Source organism: Oncorhynchus clarkii, chromosome 32, assembly GCF_045791955.1.
Source record: "Oncorhynchus clarkii lewisi isolate Uvic-CL-2024 chromosome 32, UVic_Ocla_1.0, whole genome shotgun sequence".
In the NCBI taxonomy this organism is placed as follows: domain Eukaryota; kingdom Metazoa; phylum Chordata; class Actinopteri; order Salmoniformes; family Salmonidae; genus Oncorhynchus; species Oncorhynchus clarkii.
Window position 1 is genome coordinate 21,352,646 of NC_092178.1, and position 15,693 is coordinate 21,368,338.

Sequence of the window (15,693 nt, forward strand, 5' to 3'; positions counted from 1 at the left end):
TCAGATTTTTTTTAAATTAGTGGGATGAATTTAATTTAATCCATCATAAATAGAAATCAGAATACAGAGGTTTACAGGATTAAGAGATGACGCCGGAGTTCAGACAGTACAGTGGCCAGCGCACACAGTGTGTGTGTGTGTGTGTGTGTGTGTTGAGAGGTTAGGGGTAAACCAATCTGACACTGAGACATCATGTGTTAGCACAGGGGAGTTCACTCCACAGTCACTGCTCCTCTTCACTCACACACACACTTCTGTTATGCTCTTATTCTGCCTGCTAAGGGTTTGGTGACCTATATTCAGTACCCTAGTCTTCAGGTAGCCTACACAGACAGAAGAGAGAAATAGAGAGGGTATGAGAGGGAGGGTAGAGAGATACGACTGGAGAAGAGAGTGAGGGTAGAGAGATACGACTGGAGAAGAGAGGGAGGTTAAAGAGATACGACTGGAGAAGAGAGGGAGGTTAAAGAGATACGACTGGAGAAGAGAGGGAGGGTAAAGAGATACGACTGGAGAAGAGAGGGAGGGTAAAGAGATACGACTGGAGAAGAGAGGGAGGGTAGAGAGATACGACTGGAGAAGAGAGGGTGGGTAGAGAGATACGACTGGAGAAGAGAGGGTGGGTAGAGAGATACGACTGGAGAAGAGAGGGAGGGTAGAGAGATACGACTGGAGAAGAGAGGGAGGGTAGAGAGATACGACTGGAGAAGAGAGGGAGGGTAGAGAGATACGACTGGAGAAGAGAGGGAGGGTAGAGAGATACGACTGGAGAAGAGAGGGAGGGTAGAGAGATACGACTGGAGAAGAGAGGGAGGGTAGAGAGATACGACTGGAGAAGAGAGGGAGGGTAGAGAGATACGACTGGAGAAGAGAGGGAGGGTAGAGAGATACGACTGGAGAAGAGAGGGAGGGTAGAGAGATACGACTGGAGAAGAGAGGGAGGGAAAAGAGATACGACTGGAGAAGAGAGGGAGGGTAGAGAGATACGACTGGAGAAGAGAGGGAGGGAAAAGAGATACGACTGGAGAAGAGAGGGAGGGTAGAGAGATACGACTGGAGAAGAGAGGGAGGGAAAAGAGATACGACTGATGAAGAGAGGGAGGGAAAAGAGATACGACTGAAGTGAGAGAGGGCACTAGTGTGTTTACTGTGTACCCCTGTGCTGTGCTATCATGTCCTGACTAACAGCATTAGAATGATTTACGTGTGTGTGTGTGTGTGTGTGTGTTAGCTCTAACAGTGTTAAGTGCATTTAAGTGAGAGTTCATTAGATTAGATACTGACCTGTCCTCTAATCCAACCATTCCCTGGGATTACAGCCTTTAGTTGCCCCACGGTTATATTTAACACACACACACACACACACACGCGTAAATCAAACGAATGCTCGCTTCCATTCACAAACACACACAGAAGAGGGATGTATGATATTGGTTGTCAGTTCTACCCTCTGAGGCAGCGAGAGAGAGAGAACGTCAAAGTAATAAAGAGAGATGTTTCCTGTTTTTATCACAGCGCTGATATCAAAGAGGACACACACATGCACTTCCACAGAACACGGACTGTGTGTGTGTAGCGTGAGTCTTCTCCCATGGTATCACTGATGTCGGTCCCATACCTGCACTGCACGTTACCCTCTGCAGCTATACGGACCATAGAAATAGAATGAATAGAACGGGCGTCCCAATTCAAGTCAATGATGGCATAATGGGTGGACTGGTAGGTTTATCCATAGCAAGTGTTCCCATAGAGGCAAAGCAGGAAGTCTAAGCAGGAAGTGTACCCATCAATCGGTGCTGTGAGTTTTTTTGAATCAACTCAACTGACATTACAAACAAGCACATTCCATTGCATCAGCCACATCAGTTGTCATTTGAATGAAGATGCTACTTTACCATGGAAATGATAGCATCACAAAACCAGGCAGCCATTGTGAGTGTACACATAAATTCACAATACAAATGGCCAGGATTAGAGGTTCCAAGCCAGTTCTATTCATTCTATTTTTATGTTATGGACCTCGCTTACAGACATTAACACCCACAATGGCGTCACCACCCAGGACCCAGATAAGTACACAGGTCAGCTGATAAGGTGTGAGAGAGTACAGTCCTGTCTGTATACTGGGTGTGTACAGTCCTGTAGGTATACTGAGTGTGTACAGTCCTGTAGCTATACTGAGCGTGTACAGTCCTGTCTGTATACTGGGCGTGTACAGTCCTGTCTGTATACTGGGCGTGTACAGTCCTGTCTGTATACTGAGCGTGTACAGTCCTGTCTGTATACTGGGCGTGTACAGTCCTGTGAGTATACTGGGCGTGTACAGTCCTGTGAGTATACTGGGCGTGTACAGTCCTGTGAGTATACTGGGCGTGTACAGTCCTGTGAGTATACTGGGCGTGTACAGTCCCGTGAGTATACTGGGCGTGTACAGTCCTGTGAGTATACTGGGCGTGTACAGTCCTGTGAGTATACTGGGCGTGTACAGTCCTGTGAGTGTACTGGGCGTGTACAGTCCTGTGAGTGTACTGGGCGTGTACAGTCCTGTGCGTGTACTGGGCGTGTACAGTCCTGTGCGTGTACTGGGCGTGTACAGTCCTGTGCGTGTACTGGGCGTGTACAGTCCTGTGCGTGTACTGGGCGTGTACAGTCCTGTGCGTGTACTGGGCGTGTACAGTCCTGTGCGTATACTGGGCGTGTACAGTCCTGTGCGTGTACAGTCCTGTGCGTGTACAGTCCTGTGCGTGTACAGTCCTGTGCGTGTACTGGGCGTGTACAGTCCTGTGCGTGTACTGGGCGTGTACAGTCCTGTGCGTGTACTGGGCGTGTACAGTCCTGTGCGTGTACTGGGCGTGTACAGTCCTGTGCGTGTACTGGGCGTGTACAGTCCTGTGCGTGTACTGGGCGTGTACAGTCCTGTGCGTGTACTGGGCGTGTACAGTCCTGTGCGTGTACTGGGCGTGTACAGTCCTGTGCGTGTACTGGGCGTGTACAGTCCTGTGCGTGTACTGGGCGTGTACAGTCCTGTGCGTGTACTGGGCGTGTACAGTCCTGTGCGTGTACTGGGCGTGTACAGTCCTGTGCGTGTACTGGGCGTGTACAGTCCTGTGCGTGTACTGGGCATGTACAGTCCTGTGCGTGTACTGGGCGTGTACAGTCCTGTGCGTATACTGGGCGTGTACAGTCCTGTGCGTATACTGGGCGTGTACAGTCCTGTGCGTATACTGGGTGTGTACAGTCCTGTGCGTGTACTGGGTGTGTACAGTCCTGTGCGTATACTGGGTGTGTACAGTCCTGTGCGTATACTGGGTGTGTACAGTCCTGTGCATGTACTGGGTGTGTACAGTCCTGTGCATGTACTGGGTGTGTACAGTCCTGTGCGTATACTGGGTGTGTACAGTCCTGTGTGTATACTGGGTGTGTACAGTCCTGATTAAGAAGAGACAATATGATCTACAGAAGCAGGTCTGGCTCCTCTGAGGATATTAACATGCAGGCAGGTGTCATTGTATTTCAAGTCCTCTGTTCATCAATCTATCAATCAAGCAACCAATACATTCCATTCGATTTTTGTGTAGCATCATTCATATTGTACCACCAACTGAACGTTGCTGAAGTACCCCTGAAGTACCCCTCATGTGCATTCTAGCAGTAAGCCTATGGTCTCATTGGTCGTCTCAAGTACCCCTGTGGATAGGCCAAGTACCCCGAGGGGTCCTAGTACCCCTGGTTGGGAACCACTGTGCTAAACTAGCATTGCACACACACACTGGTACCACACACACACACACACACTGGTACCACACACACACACACACACACACAGACCTTCTTTCTCTCGCCCCTCCATGTGTTCAAAAGGAGGTCGTCCCACTTTCACTCTTTCTTTCTCGTTCACTAACTTCTCTGGCGTGATTGTTAATTGGTGTGGGCTTGGGGAGAATGTGAGCTCTGGCTCAGTCTCTCACGCTGGAAAGAGGGAGATGGGGAAGAGACAGAAAGCGAGAGAAAAGGGAAAGACAGAAAAGAGGGAGAGAACGAGAGAGAAAGGCAGAGAGAGTGAAAGGATAGTTAAGTTATAATCATGTCAGGACCTTATTACAGTCGTGTTATGGGCTAAATGCGGTAATTGGTGAATTATACAACTGTAGTTAACCGTATTATCGTGTTATAGGCATAGCCATGGAAAGGCCTAGTTATGTAGTTATGAGACATCTCATAGTCCTGGTTGCAGCTTTGCTCATTTGGCTCAGTGTTTAAAGGTGTGCTGAGCTCATTTATTCACAGATCAACAGTAACTATTTTCCTTCACACATTCTTGTACAACGATCACAAACAAACGTCTGGGACGGTTGCATTTTTTTTACACAGAAGTCTGGATCCTCACAATGTCTGTAACAAAGGAAAGGAAGAGAGGGACAATAAAAGAGAGAATGAGAGAGTGAAAAGAAGAGAGGGGCGATAAGAGAGAATGAGAGAGTGAAAGGAAGAGGGACGATAAGAGAGAATGAGAGAGTGAAAGGAAGAGAGGGACGATAAAAGAGAGAATGAGAGAGAGTGAAAGGAAGAGAGGGGCGATAAGAGAGAGAATGAGAGAGAGTGAAAGGAAGAGAGGGGCGATAAGAGAGAAAATGAGAGAGTGAAAGGAAGAGAGGGGCGATAAGAGAGAGAATGAGAGAGAGTGAAAGGAAGAGAGGGGCGATAAGAGAGAGAATGAGAGAGAGTGAAAGGAAGAGAGGGGCGATAAGAGAGAGAATGAGAGAGAGTGAAAGGAAGAGAGGGGCGATAAGAGAGAGAATGAGAGAGAGTGAAAGGAAGAGAGGGGCGATAAGAGAGAGAATGAGAGAGAGTGAAAGGAAGAGAGAGTGAAAGGAAGAGAGAGGCGATAAAAGAGAGAATGAGAGAGAGTGAAAGGAAGAGAGGGGCGATAAAAGAGAGAATGAGAGAGAGTGAAAGGAAGAGAGAGGTGATAAGAGAATGAGAGAGAGTGAAAGGAAGAGAGAGGCGATAAGAGAGAATGAGAGAGAGTGAAAGGAAGAGAGAGGTGATAAGAGAATGAGAGAGAGTGAAAGGAAGAGAGGGGCGATAAAAGAGAGAATGAGAGAGAGAGAGGATAAGAGGGGCGATAAAAGAGAGAATGAGAGAGTGAAAGGAAGAGAGGGGTGATAAGAGAGAGAATGAGAGAGAGTGAAAGGAAGAGGGGCGATAAGAGAGAGAATGAGAGAGAGTGAAAGGAAGAGGGAGGTGATAAGAGAATGAGAGAGAGTGAAAGGAAGAGAGAGGCGATAAGAGAGAATGAGAGAGAGTGAAAGGAAGAGGGAGGTGATAAGAGAATGAGAGAGAGTGAAAGGAAGAGGGAGGTGATAAGAGAATGAGAGAGAGTGAAAGGAAGAGAGAGGCGATAAAAGAGAAGAGAAGAGAGAATGAGAGAGAGTGAAAGGAAGAGGGAGGTGATAAGAGAATGAGAGAGAGTGAAAGGAAGAGAGAGGCGATAAGAGAGAATGAGAGAGAGTGAAAGGAAGAGGGAGGTGATAAGAGAATGAGAGAGAGTGAAAGGAAGAGAGATGCGATAAAAGAGAGAATGAGAGAGAGTGAAAGGAAGAGAGAGGTGATAAAAGAGAATGAGAGAGTGAAAGGAAGAGAGAGGCGATAAAAGAGAATGAGAGAGAGTGAAAGGAAGAGAGAGGCGATTAAAAGAGAGAATGAGAGAGAGAGAAAGGAAGAGAGAGGCGAAAAAAGAGAGAATGAGAGAGTGAAAAGAAGAGAGGGGCGATAAGAGAGAATGAGAGAGAGTGAAAGGAAGAGAGAGGTGATAAAAGAGAGAATGAGAGAGAGAAAGGAAGAGAGGAGAGGGGTGATAAAAGAGAGAATGAGAGAGAGAAAGGAAGAGAGAGGTGATAAAAGAGAGAATGAGAGAGAGAAAGGATGAGAGGGGCGATAAAAGAGAGAATGAGAGAGAGTGAAAAGAAGAGAGGGGCGATAAGAGAGAGAATGAGAGAGAGTGAAAGGAAGAGAGGGGCGATAAAAGAGAGAGTGAAAGGAAGAGAGGGGCGATAAAAGAGAAAGAGAGAGTGAAAGGAAGAGAGGGGCGATAAAAGAGAGAATGAGAGAGAAAGAGAGTGAAAGGAAGAGAGAGGTGATAAAAGAGAGAATGAGAGAGAGTGAAAGGAAGAGAGGGGCGATAAAAGAGAGAATGAGAGAGTGAAAGGAAGAGAGAGACGATAAAAGAGAGAATGAGAGAGAGTGAAAGGAAGAGAGGGGTGATAAGAGAGAGAATGAGAGAGAGTGAAAGGAAGAGGGGCGATAAGAGAGAGAATGAGAGAGAGTGAAAGGAAGAGAGGGGCGATAAGAGAGAGAATGAGAGAGAGTGAAAGGAAGAGAGGGGCGATAAGAGAGAAAATGAGAGAGAGTGAAAGGAAGAGAGAGTGAAAGGAAGAGAGAGGCGATAAAAGAGAGAATGAGAAAGAGTGAAAGGAAGAGGGAGGTGATAAGAGAATGAGAGAGAGTGAAAGGAAGAGAGAGGCGATAAGAGAGAATGAGAGAGAGTGAAAGGAAGAGGGAGGTGATAAGAGAATGAGAGAGAGTGAAAGGAAGAGAGGGGCGATAAAAGAGAGAATGAGAGAGAGTGAAAGGAAGTGAGGGGTGATAAAAGAGAATGAGAGTGAAAGGAAGAGAGGGGCGATAAAATAGAGAATGAGAGAGAGTGAAAGGAAGAGAGATGCGATAAAAGAGAGAATGAGAGAGAGTGAAAGGAAGAGAGAGGTGATAAAAGAGAATGAGAGAGTGAAAGGAAGAGAGAGGCGATAAAAGAGAATGAGAGAGAGTGAAAGGAAGAGAGAGGCGATTAAAAGAGAGAATGAGAGAGAGAGAAAGGAAGAGAGAGGCGAAAAAAGAGAGAATGAGAGAGTGAAAAGAAGAGAGGGGCGATAAGAGAGAATGAGAGAGAGTGAAAGGAAGAGAGAGGTGATAAAAGAGAGAATGAGAGAGAGAAAGGAAGAGAGGAGAGGGGTGATAAGAGAGAATGAGAGAGAGAAAGGAAGAGAGAGGTGATAAAAGAGAGAATGAGAGAGAGAAAGGATGAGAGGGGCGATAAAAGAGAGAATGAGAGAGAGTGAAAGGAAGAGAGGGGCGATAAAAGAGAGAATGAGAGAGAGTGAAAAGAAGAGAGGGGCGATAAGAGAGAGAATGAGAGAGAGTGAAAGGAAGAGAGGGGCGATAAAAGAGAGAGTGAAAGGAAGAGAGGGGCGATAAAAGAGAGAGTGAAAGGAAGAGAGGGGCGATAAAAGAGAGAATGAGAGAGAAAGAAAGGAAGAGAGGGGCGATAAAAGAGAGAATGAGAGAGAAAGAGAGTGAAAGGAAGAGAGAGGTGATAAAAGAGAGAATGAGAGAGAGTGAAAGGAAGAGAGGGGCGATAAAAGAGAGAGTGAGAGAGTGAAAGGAAGAGAGAGACGATAAAAGAGAGAATGAGAGAGAGTGAAAGGAAGAGAGGGGTGATAAGAGAGAGAATGAGAGAGAGTGAAAGGAAGAGAGGGGCGATAAAAGAGAGAGTGAAAGGAAGAGAGGGGCGATAAAAGAGAGAGTGAAAGGAAGAGAGGGGCGATAAAAGAGAGAATGAGAGAGAGTGAAAGGAAGAGGGGCGATAAGAGAGAGAATGAGAGAGAGTGAAAGGAAGAGAGGGGCGATAAGAGAGAGAATGAGAGAGAGTGAAAGGAAGAGAGGGGCGATAAGAGAGAAAATGAGAGAGAGTGAAAGGAAGAGAGAGTGAAAGGAAGAGAGAGGCGATAAAAGAGAGAATGAGAGAGAGTGAAAGGAAGAGGGAGGTGATAAGAGAATGAGAGAGAGTGAAAGGAAGAGAGAGGCGATAAGAGAGAATGAGAGAGAGTGAAAGGAAGAGGGAGGTGATAAGAGAATGAGAGAGAGTGAAAGGAAGAGAGGGGCGATAAAAGAGAGAATGAGAGAGAGTGAAAGGAAGTGAGGGGTGATAAAAGAGAATGAGAGTGAAAGGAAGAGAGGGGCGATAAAATAGAGAATGAGAGAGAGTGAAAGGAAGAGAGATGCGATAAAAGAGAGAATGAGAGAGAGTGAAAGGAAGAGAGAGGTGATAAAAGAGAATGAGAGAGTGAAAGGAAGAGAGAGGCGATAAAAGATAATGAGAGAGAGTGAAAGGAAGAGAGAGGCGATTAAAAGAGAGAATGAGAGAGAGAGAAAGGAAGAGAGGCGAAAAAAGAGAGAGTGAGAGAGTGAAAAGAAGAGAGGGGCGATAAGAGAGAATGAGAGAGAGTGAAAGGAAGAGAGAGGTGATAAAAGAGAGAATGAGAGAGAGAAAGGAAGAGAGGAGAGGGGTGATAAAAGAGAGAATGAGAGAGAGAAAGGAAGAGAGAGGTGATAAAAGAGAGAATGAGAGAGAGAAAGGATGAGAGGGGCGATAAAAGAGAGAATGAGAGAGAGTGAAAGGAAGAGAGGGGCGATAAAAGAGAGAATGAGAGAGAGTGAAAAGAAGAGAGGGGCGATAAGAGAGAGAATGAGAGAGAGTGAAAGGAAGAGAGAGTGAAAGGAAGAGAGGGGCGATAAAAGAGAGAGTGAAAGGAAGAGAGGGGCGATAAAAGAGAGAATGAGAGAGAAAGAAAGGAAGAGAGGGGCGATAAAAGAGAGAATGAGAGAGAAAGAAAGGAAGAGGGGCGATAAAAGAGAGAATGAGAGTGAAAGGAAGAGAGAGGTGATAAAAGAGAGAATGAGAGAGTGAAAGGAAGAGAGGGGCGATAAAAGAGAGAGTGAAAGGAAGAGAGGGGCGATAAAAGAGAGAATGAGAGAGTGAAAGGAAGAGAGGGGCGATAAAAGAGAGAGTGAAAGGAAGAGAGGGGCGATAAGAGAATGAGAGAGAGTGAAAGTAAGGGAGGGGTTCAGACAGAAATGAGCGACAGAACAAGAGTAAGACAACAAGAGAGACAGAATGAGAGAACGAGACAAACCGAGAAGGAGGAAAATATGGCTAGGCAGGTAGGTGCTAAATCTGTACGTGTTCTAACATGGCTAGGAGGTGTTATACAGGGGAAAGTGAGAGGGAAAACAATGGAGTATAAACCCTCAAACTAACAATATAGTCTAGCCTATAGTATACAGCAACGTTGATCGTGGAGGGAGAAAGCTTGAGTCTATGCCTATTATTATTATTATTAACTCAGATACCCGGCCCGTGATTGGTCTGTGTCAGCACGTGGTCCTGTGTGACAACAAATGTAGTTGTAAGAATGGATCACTATTTAATTCTAGATCTCGATTTGTAGCCAACTTTAAAATAGTTCACCATGGGGATCGAACAGGATCCTTAGAAACTCATTTTAGAGTCCAAAATGGACGTCAACATTTTTTGGGGAGACCGTTTCTGGCGATCGCAATTTACATAGGCTTTCTAGGGCAGACCAGAGCTTTTGGCACCGGTAGGTTGCGACGCAGTAGCCGACCAGCAGTGCTTGTGACTTCACACTTCAGACCGGACACTAGGGGCCTGGTCTATCTATCCATGTCCTTAGGACGTTGGGAAATGCCTTCAAAACTGGCCACTGGGGAGCAATAGTGAGTTCCATTACCATCAAGTAGCCTTGGGTTTTGCAATGGCGTGGACTGGGGTGGACTGGTGTGCCAGATGGGGTGGACTGGTGTGGACTGGGGTGCCAGATGGGGTGGACTGGGGTGCCAGAGGGGGTGGACTGGGGTGCCAGAGGGGGTGGACTGGGGTGGACTGGTGTGCCAGATGGGGTGGACTGGGGTGGGGTGTGCCAGATGGGGTGGACTGGTGTGGACTGGGGTGCCAGATGGGGTGGACTGGGGTGGACTGGTGTGCCAGATGGGGTGGACTGGGGTGCCAGATGGGGTGGACTGGGGTGGACTGGTGTGCCAGATGGGGTGGACTGGTGTGCCAGATGGGATGGACTGGGGTGCCAGATGGGGTGGACTGGGGTGCCAGATGGGATGGACTGGGGTGCCAGATGGGATGGACTGGGGTGCCAGATGGGATGGACTGGGGTGCCAGATGGGGTGGACTGGGGTGCCAGATGGGGTGGACTGGTGTGCCAGATGGGGTGGACTGGGGTGCCAGATGGGGTGGACTGGGGTGCCAGATGGGGTGGACTGGGGTGCCAGATGGGGTGGACTGGGGTGCCAGATGGGGTGGACTGGGGTGCCAGATGGGGTGGACTGGGGTGCCAGATGGGGTGGACTGGGGTGCCAGATGGGGTGGACTGGGGTGCCAGATGGGGTGGACTGGGGTGCCAGATGGGGTGGACTGGGGTGCCAGATGGGGTGGACTGGGGTGCCAGATGGGGTGGACTGGTGTGCCAGATGGGGTGGACTGGGGTGCCAGATGGGGTGGACTGGGGTGCCAGATGGGGTGGACTGGGGTGCCAGATGGGGTGGACTGGGGTGCCAGATGGGCGTAATCCCATGATTCTGGATTGGTGTATTTTTTATTTTATGATAATCCCAAACCTTATTCAGAATGCATGTAAACTTAACACTTAACTTCAATTTCATGTTTGGAGAAAGGGAACGATAGAGCAGCAGAAGCAACAAAAACATTCTGAAATTGAAATGTGATGTTTGGAGAATGCCTAATTCTGCAGTGAGACTGAGAGCTTTTTGATTACAGAGATGATTGCAGAGAGGACTGTAGAGTGAGATGGCTTGAGTCTACTCCAGCTCCAATGTGCATGCACACAAACATACCTACAGAGACGCACACACACAAACAAACACAGACGCACAACTCAACCTGAGCTCAGCTGTCAATCAGAGCTTTGTTGCCTGCAGTGATAACAGGGCACAGCTCTGCTGGTTACCAAGCATTCTCACAAGGGTGTCAAAACACTGCAATGACACCCCATAATAATAACCCAGAACAATCCAGCTACAAAGGATGAAACCAGAGACTGATATAAGGTCGGTTTAGAGTTTTGTCCTCTAAAAGTTGGGGAAAGCTTTAGGGAAGGTAGGCTGATCTTAGATCTTTGCCTACAGGTAACTTCTACTGGAGAGAGCCAAAACACATGGGACAGAGGAAAAGCCAAAGGAACATGATCCCAAATGAACATTATAACCAATAAGGAAGTTACTACAACTGAGAAAAAAATAGGAGGAAGGGTTTGGGTAAATGTTTGGATATTGGTTAAGGGTTAGTCTAGTGGTTTAAATGGGATGTGGTTGTAGACTGGGACTGTCTACTACAAGGGCAATCCAATCTTACCCTATGAGGTCCGGACTACTCCTGGTTTTCTCATGTATAAATAAGTCCCTATTAGAAGGGAAGAATGATAAAAGCAATGGAACTGGCTTCGAGGTAGAGATTTGAATTTGAGTGTTTAAGAGGTTTCACTCAGAGCAAGATGACTGGAGCCATCATCACAGAAGAACTAACTGCAGTCATAATGCACATACAGCACTTCTCATGTGGGTTATTATCAATAGATACAGCCAGAGTGGAGTCAAAGGCTGCGTCTCAACAGTCTACAGTTGCTTCCTCTCATCAGTCTACAGTTGCTTCCTCTCATCTTCTCCTTCAATGAGGTTGAGACTGACCAGTGAAGCCGTCAAACACACACACAGGGTTAATGTCACCCTCCAATCAACCCAATTGCCACCATTTGATTGGTCTAATTAATTGATTTGACAATGGGGGTTTAGCACCTATGCACCACCAATAGATTGAACCCTATCCACAAAACTATCCAGCTATAATGATAAGAACTAAGTCCCATTTACATTTTCAGCATATGACTGTTGTATCAAAATCATACTAGGAATAAAACATTGCTACCTACATCTGATGATAACCTTGAGTCAAAATTAGCTCATTTAATCAAGGCACAGAAATCATCGACTGAAGTCTCGAATTAAGAAATGGGATAATGGAATAGAAATGAAAGAATGTCAGACTGGGAGCCTCCATATCCACGTACGAGTTAACGAGATAGTAGTGTTATACATATACTGAATCAGAATAGGCCCAGAAAAATTGATTGCACATCGCTCAGCCAGCTAGCTAGCATGACTAACGTTAGCCGAGAAAATTGCTATGATCATCTTTTGCATTCACACATTGTGCAGTCACTAACGTTACTAATTTAGAAAATAGTCTCATCTGAACTGATTTATGCATCGTAAAGTAAATGACAATAAAGTGCATGCATCATATGCCTTAGGGCCATAGGGGAACCTTACAGCTAGCCATCTAGCTAGCTGACCTAGCCACAGTCCAGAGAGCAAGAATGCATGCCACGCCACGGTATTGTTTACATAGCTAGCACGCTCGGATTGTGTCCTATTTTAACAGCACGGAAACGATTAGTACGTTACATGTTTTACTTAACAATCAACTCTAGCGTTGAGCTGTTTCCATGAAATCTATCTAACATTAGCTAGCAATCCGACAGTGAGCTTTCTGATGTCCCAGTCCATTCCATTGGCTATCTAATTAGCTGGCTAGCTAGCTTGATCGCTCGCGCACCTGTCGTTGTGATTTAGCTATTTTTATATAGGTAAATTGTAGTAAATATCTTAGCTATGTATTCAATTTGTTTTCTTTGCATACGCCAAACGTAAGCACGATGGTTAGTTAGCTAATTTCGGCGTGCAGTCGGTTATAAAGCTAATCAAACGTGAGTTGGCATGTGTCTGTCGACTGTGGGGAGTGGGGCTGCTACCGGAGTCGCGAGTTCTCCTACCTGGATGACATAGTTAGTTACATTATAATGAGTGTGTAACAAATGCACGACATCTCTCACACCATTAATTCTGCATAACAGCCACTGTTGTTCCGATCCATTATTGCTTATACAAATGAGCAACAACACCTGGGAGAATGTTTAGTTGAAAACCTCCCCCCACCCCACCAACGCGCCGATCCCGAAAATACAGTGCTCAATCGGGAACAATGTCCCTCCATCTCGACTTGAAGGAGCGGCTCTTTTGCTCTCCCAGGCGTGTTCGTTTTCGGGCTTACCAGATTTAAAGAACGCCGCTATATCGGCCGCGTCCTTTGACGTCTCCTCCGCTCCGTCCCCAGAGCTCATGATGGTGGCCCAACTAAATTCCCAATGCGGTGGGGTAATTCCTGCCAACGTTATCAATATAAAAAATCTGTTCGCTTTCGGAAAGCGTCGGCCAAGACACAGGGGCGGGCAAGATCGCTCCTAGATGCTACTGCCATCAGCAAACCTCCATCTTGGGTAATAGCTACAAATGCACAGCTGGGCGGCCGCCGGGTTCCTCCTCCGAGTCGAAAGGAGAGTCGTTGTGGAGGGGGGGCAGAGGGGCACGGGATTCGGGAAGGGATGGGTCTATGTTCGGTGAATCTCCGAGAGACTTCGGAAACGTGCAGACAGAGGACGGGCGATCGTGTTGACCCGTGACAACTGCAGTGTCTGTGAATCATTAATGGGTATGACAGCGATTTGTGCCTTTTTAAATCAGTGTGCACTGTGCAGATTGGCCTACAAGGTAAACATGAATATTGCATATACACAGTGTTTTGGATATCATGTTAGGACACGAATTAATACACGTGTTGATTGTTGATCTGATTCTCTCAAATACAAATGTTAGGTTGCAGAATAAACTAATTCGGATTTGGTCAGTGTGTAGCCTAACCAATTGTCATTTGAAAGGCCTACTGAAGACCCTATAAAGACAACTACAAGTCTACTTTAACTAGCCTACTCTCTGCAGGATTTGTTTAGGGTGAGATTCTATCTCCAGGCCATCAGACTGTTAAACAGTAACAACTAGCCGGCCCGCCCAGTACCTTAGTCACTGTTACCTACAGGTAACCAACCACCTGGTACTCAACCCTTCACCTTAGAGACTGCCGCCCTATGTACATTGTCATTGAACACTAGTTACTTTAATAATGTTTACATACTGTTTTACCCACATCATACTGCATAATAGTTATGGCTCATCCTATATACAGTGCCTTCAGAAAGTATTCACACCCCTTGACATTTTCCACATTTTGTTGTGTTACAGTATGAATTTAAAATTGATTAAATGTAGTTATTTTGTGTCACTGGCCTACACACAATACCCCATAATGTCAAAGTGGAATTATGTTTATATATATATATTTACAAATTATTTCAAAATGAAACGCTGAAATGTCTTGAATCAATAACTATTCAATCGCATTGTTAAGTTCAGGAGTATAATTTTGCTTATACATAATAAGTTGCATGGACTCACTCTGTGTGTAATAATAGTGTTTAACATTATTTTTGAATGACTACCTCATCTCTGTACCCCACACATACAATTATCTGTAAGGTCCCTCAGTCGAGCAGTGAATTTAAAACACAGACCAGGGAGGTTTTCCAATGCCCCTTAAAGAAGGGCACCTACTTGTATATGGGGGAAAAAGAAGCAGACATTGAATATCCCTTTGAGCATGGCGAAGTTATTAATTACACTTTGGATGGTGTATCAATACACCCAGTCACTACAAAGTTAAAGGCGTCCTTCCTAACTCAGTTGCCGGAGAGGAAAGAAACAGTTCAGGGATTTCACCAATGGTGATTTTTAAACAGTTAGAGTTGAATGGCTGTGATAGGAGATAACTGAGTATGGATCAACAACATTGTAGTTAACCTAAGAGACAGAGTGAAAAGAAGGAAGCCTGTACAGAATTCAAATATTTCAAAACATGCATCCTGTTTGAATTAAGTAAAACTGCAAAAAATGTGGCAAAGAAATTCACTTTATTTCCTGAGTACAAAGTGTTATGTTTGGGGCAAATCCAACACAACACATATCATGTTTTCGTGCATGGTGTTGGCTGCATCATGTTATGGGTATGCTTGTCATCGGCAAGGCCTGGGAAGTTTTTTTTAATGATATAAAGAAACGGAATAGAGCTAAGCAAAGGCAAAACCCTAGAGGAAAACATGGTTCAGTCTGCTTTCCTACAGACACTGGGAGACAAATTCACATTTCAGCAGGACAATAACCTCAAACACAAGGCCAAATATACACTGGAGTTGCTTACCAAGACAACATTGAATGTTCCTGAGTGGCCTAGATACAGTTTTCACTTAAATCTATGGCAAGACATGAAAATGGTTGTCTTACAATGATCAACAACTAACTTGACAGAGTAGGAATAATTAAAAAAATAATAATGTGCAAATATTGTATAATCCGTGTGTGTAAAGCTCTTAGAGATGTACACAGAAAGAGCTATAATCGCTGCCAAAGGTGATTTTAAGATGTAACGTAAACTCACCCCATTCTGTACAAATGTGCGCAACCGCAACATTCAAACGAGGCTACAAAGAAAACTAATGTGACTGTAGCGACTGTGTTGACGTCAAAATCGGGGGTGTGAACTAGGTTTCTATTCAAGCGTTGATCGACATGGTAATGGCTCTATAGTATTGGAGAAAAGTTGAAAAAACATCTTGATGTGTCATGTCGTAACGTACAGCACGCATAAAGCAACTATTTCTGTCTTACAATCTCTCTCCACCAGGTGTAGCACTTCTCTCATCCTTTAAAAACAAGAAATGGACAGTTACGTGGGTAAAGGGGGGATACCTAGTTATTTTTTTCATCATCATTGCATGCGATCGTCATTCTCAAAGCCGCTGTTTACTTCTAAAATCACTTTAGCACCGCCCTAAAAACCCGATTCAAATTTGACACAAACCT

The 15,693-nt window shown here is 45.6% G+C and overlaps 1 protein-coding gene across 1 annotated transcript in view; it reads right to left on the bottom strand.

Moving 5' to 3' along the window:
- LOC139391619 (triple functional domain protein-like) overlaps window positions 1-13,210 on the bottom strand; it is a 127,117-nt gene extending 113,907 nt beyond the window's left edge. The window contains exon 1 of the mRNA XM_071138992.1: window positions 12,995-13,210. Within this exon, the coding sequence (XP_070995093.1) occupies window positions 12,995-13,064 (70 nt within the window). The 5' untranslated portion in view covers window positions 13,065-13,210. The remainder of the gene's footprint in view (window positions 1-12,994) is intronic.
- Window positions 13,211-15,693: the final 2,483 nt, after the last annotated feature.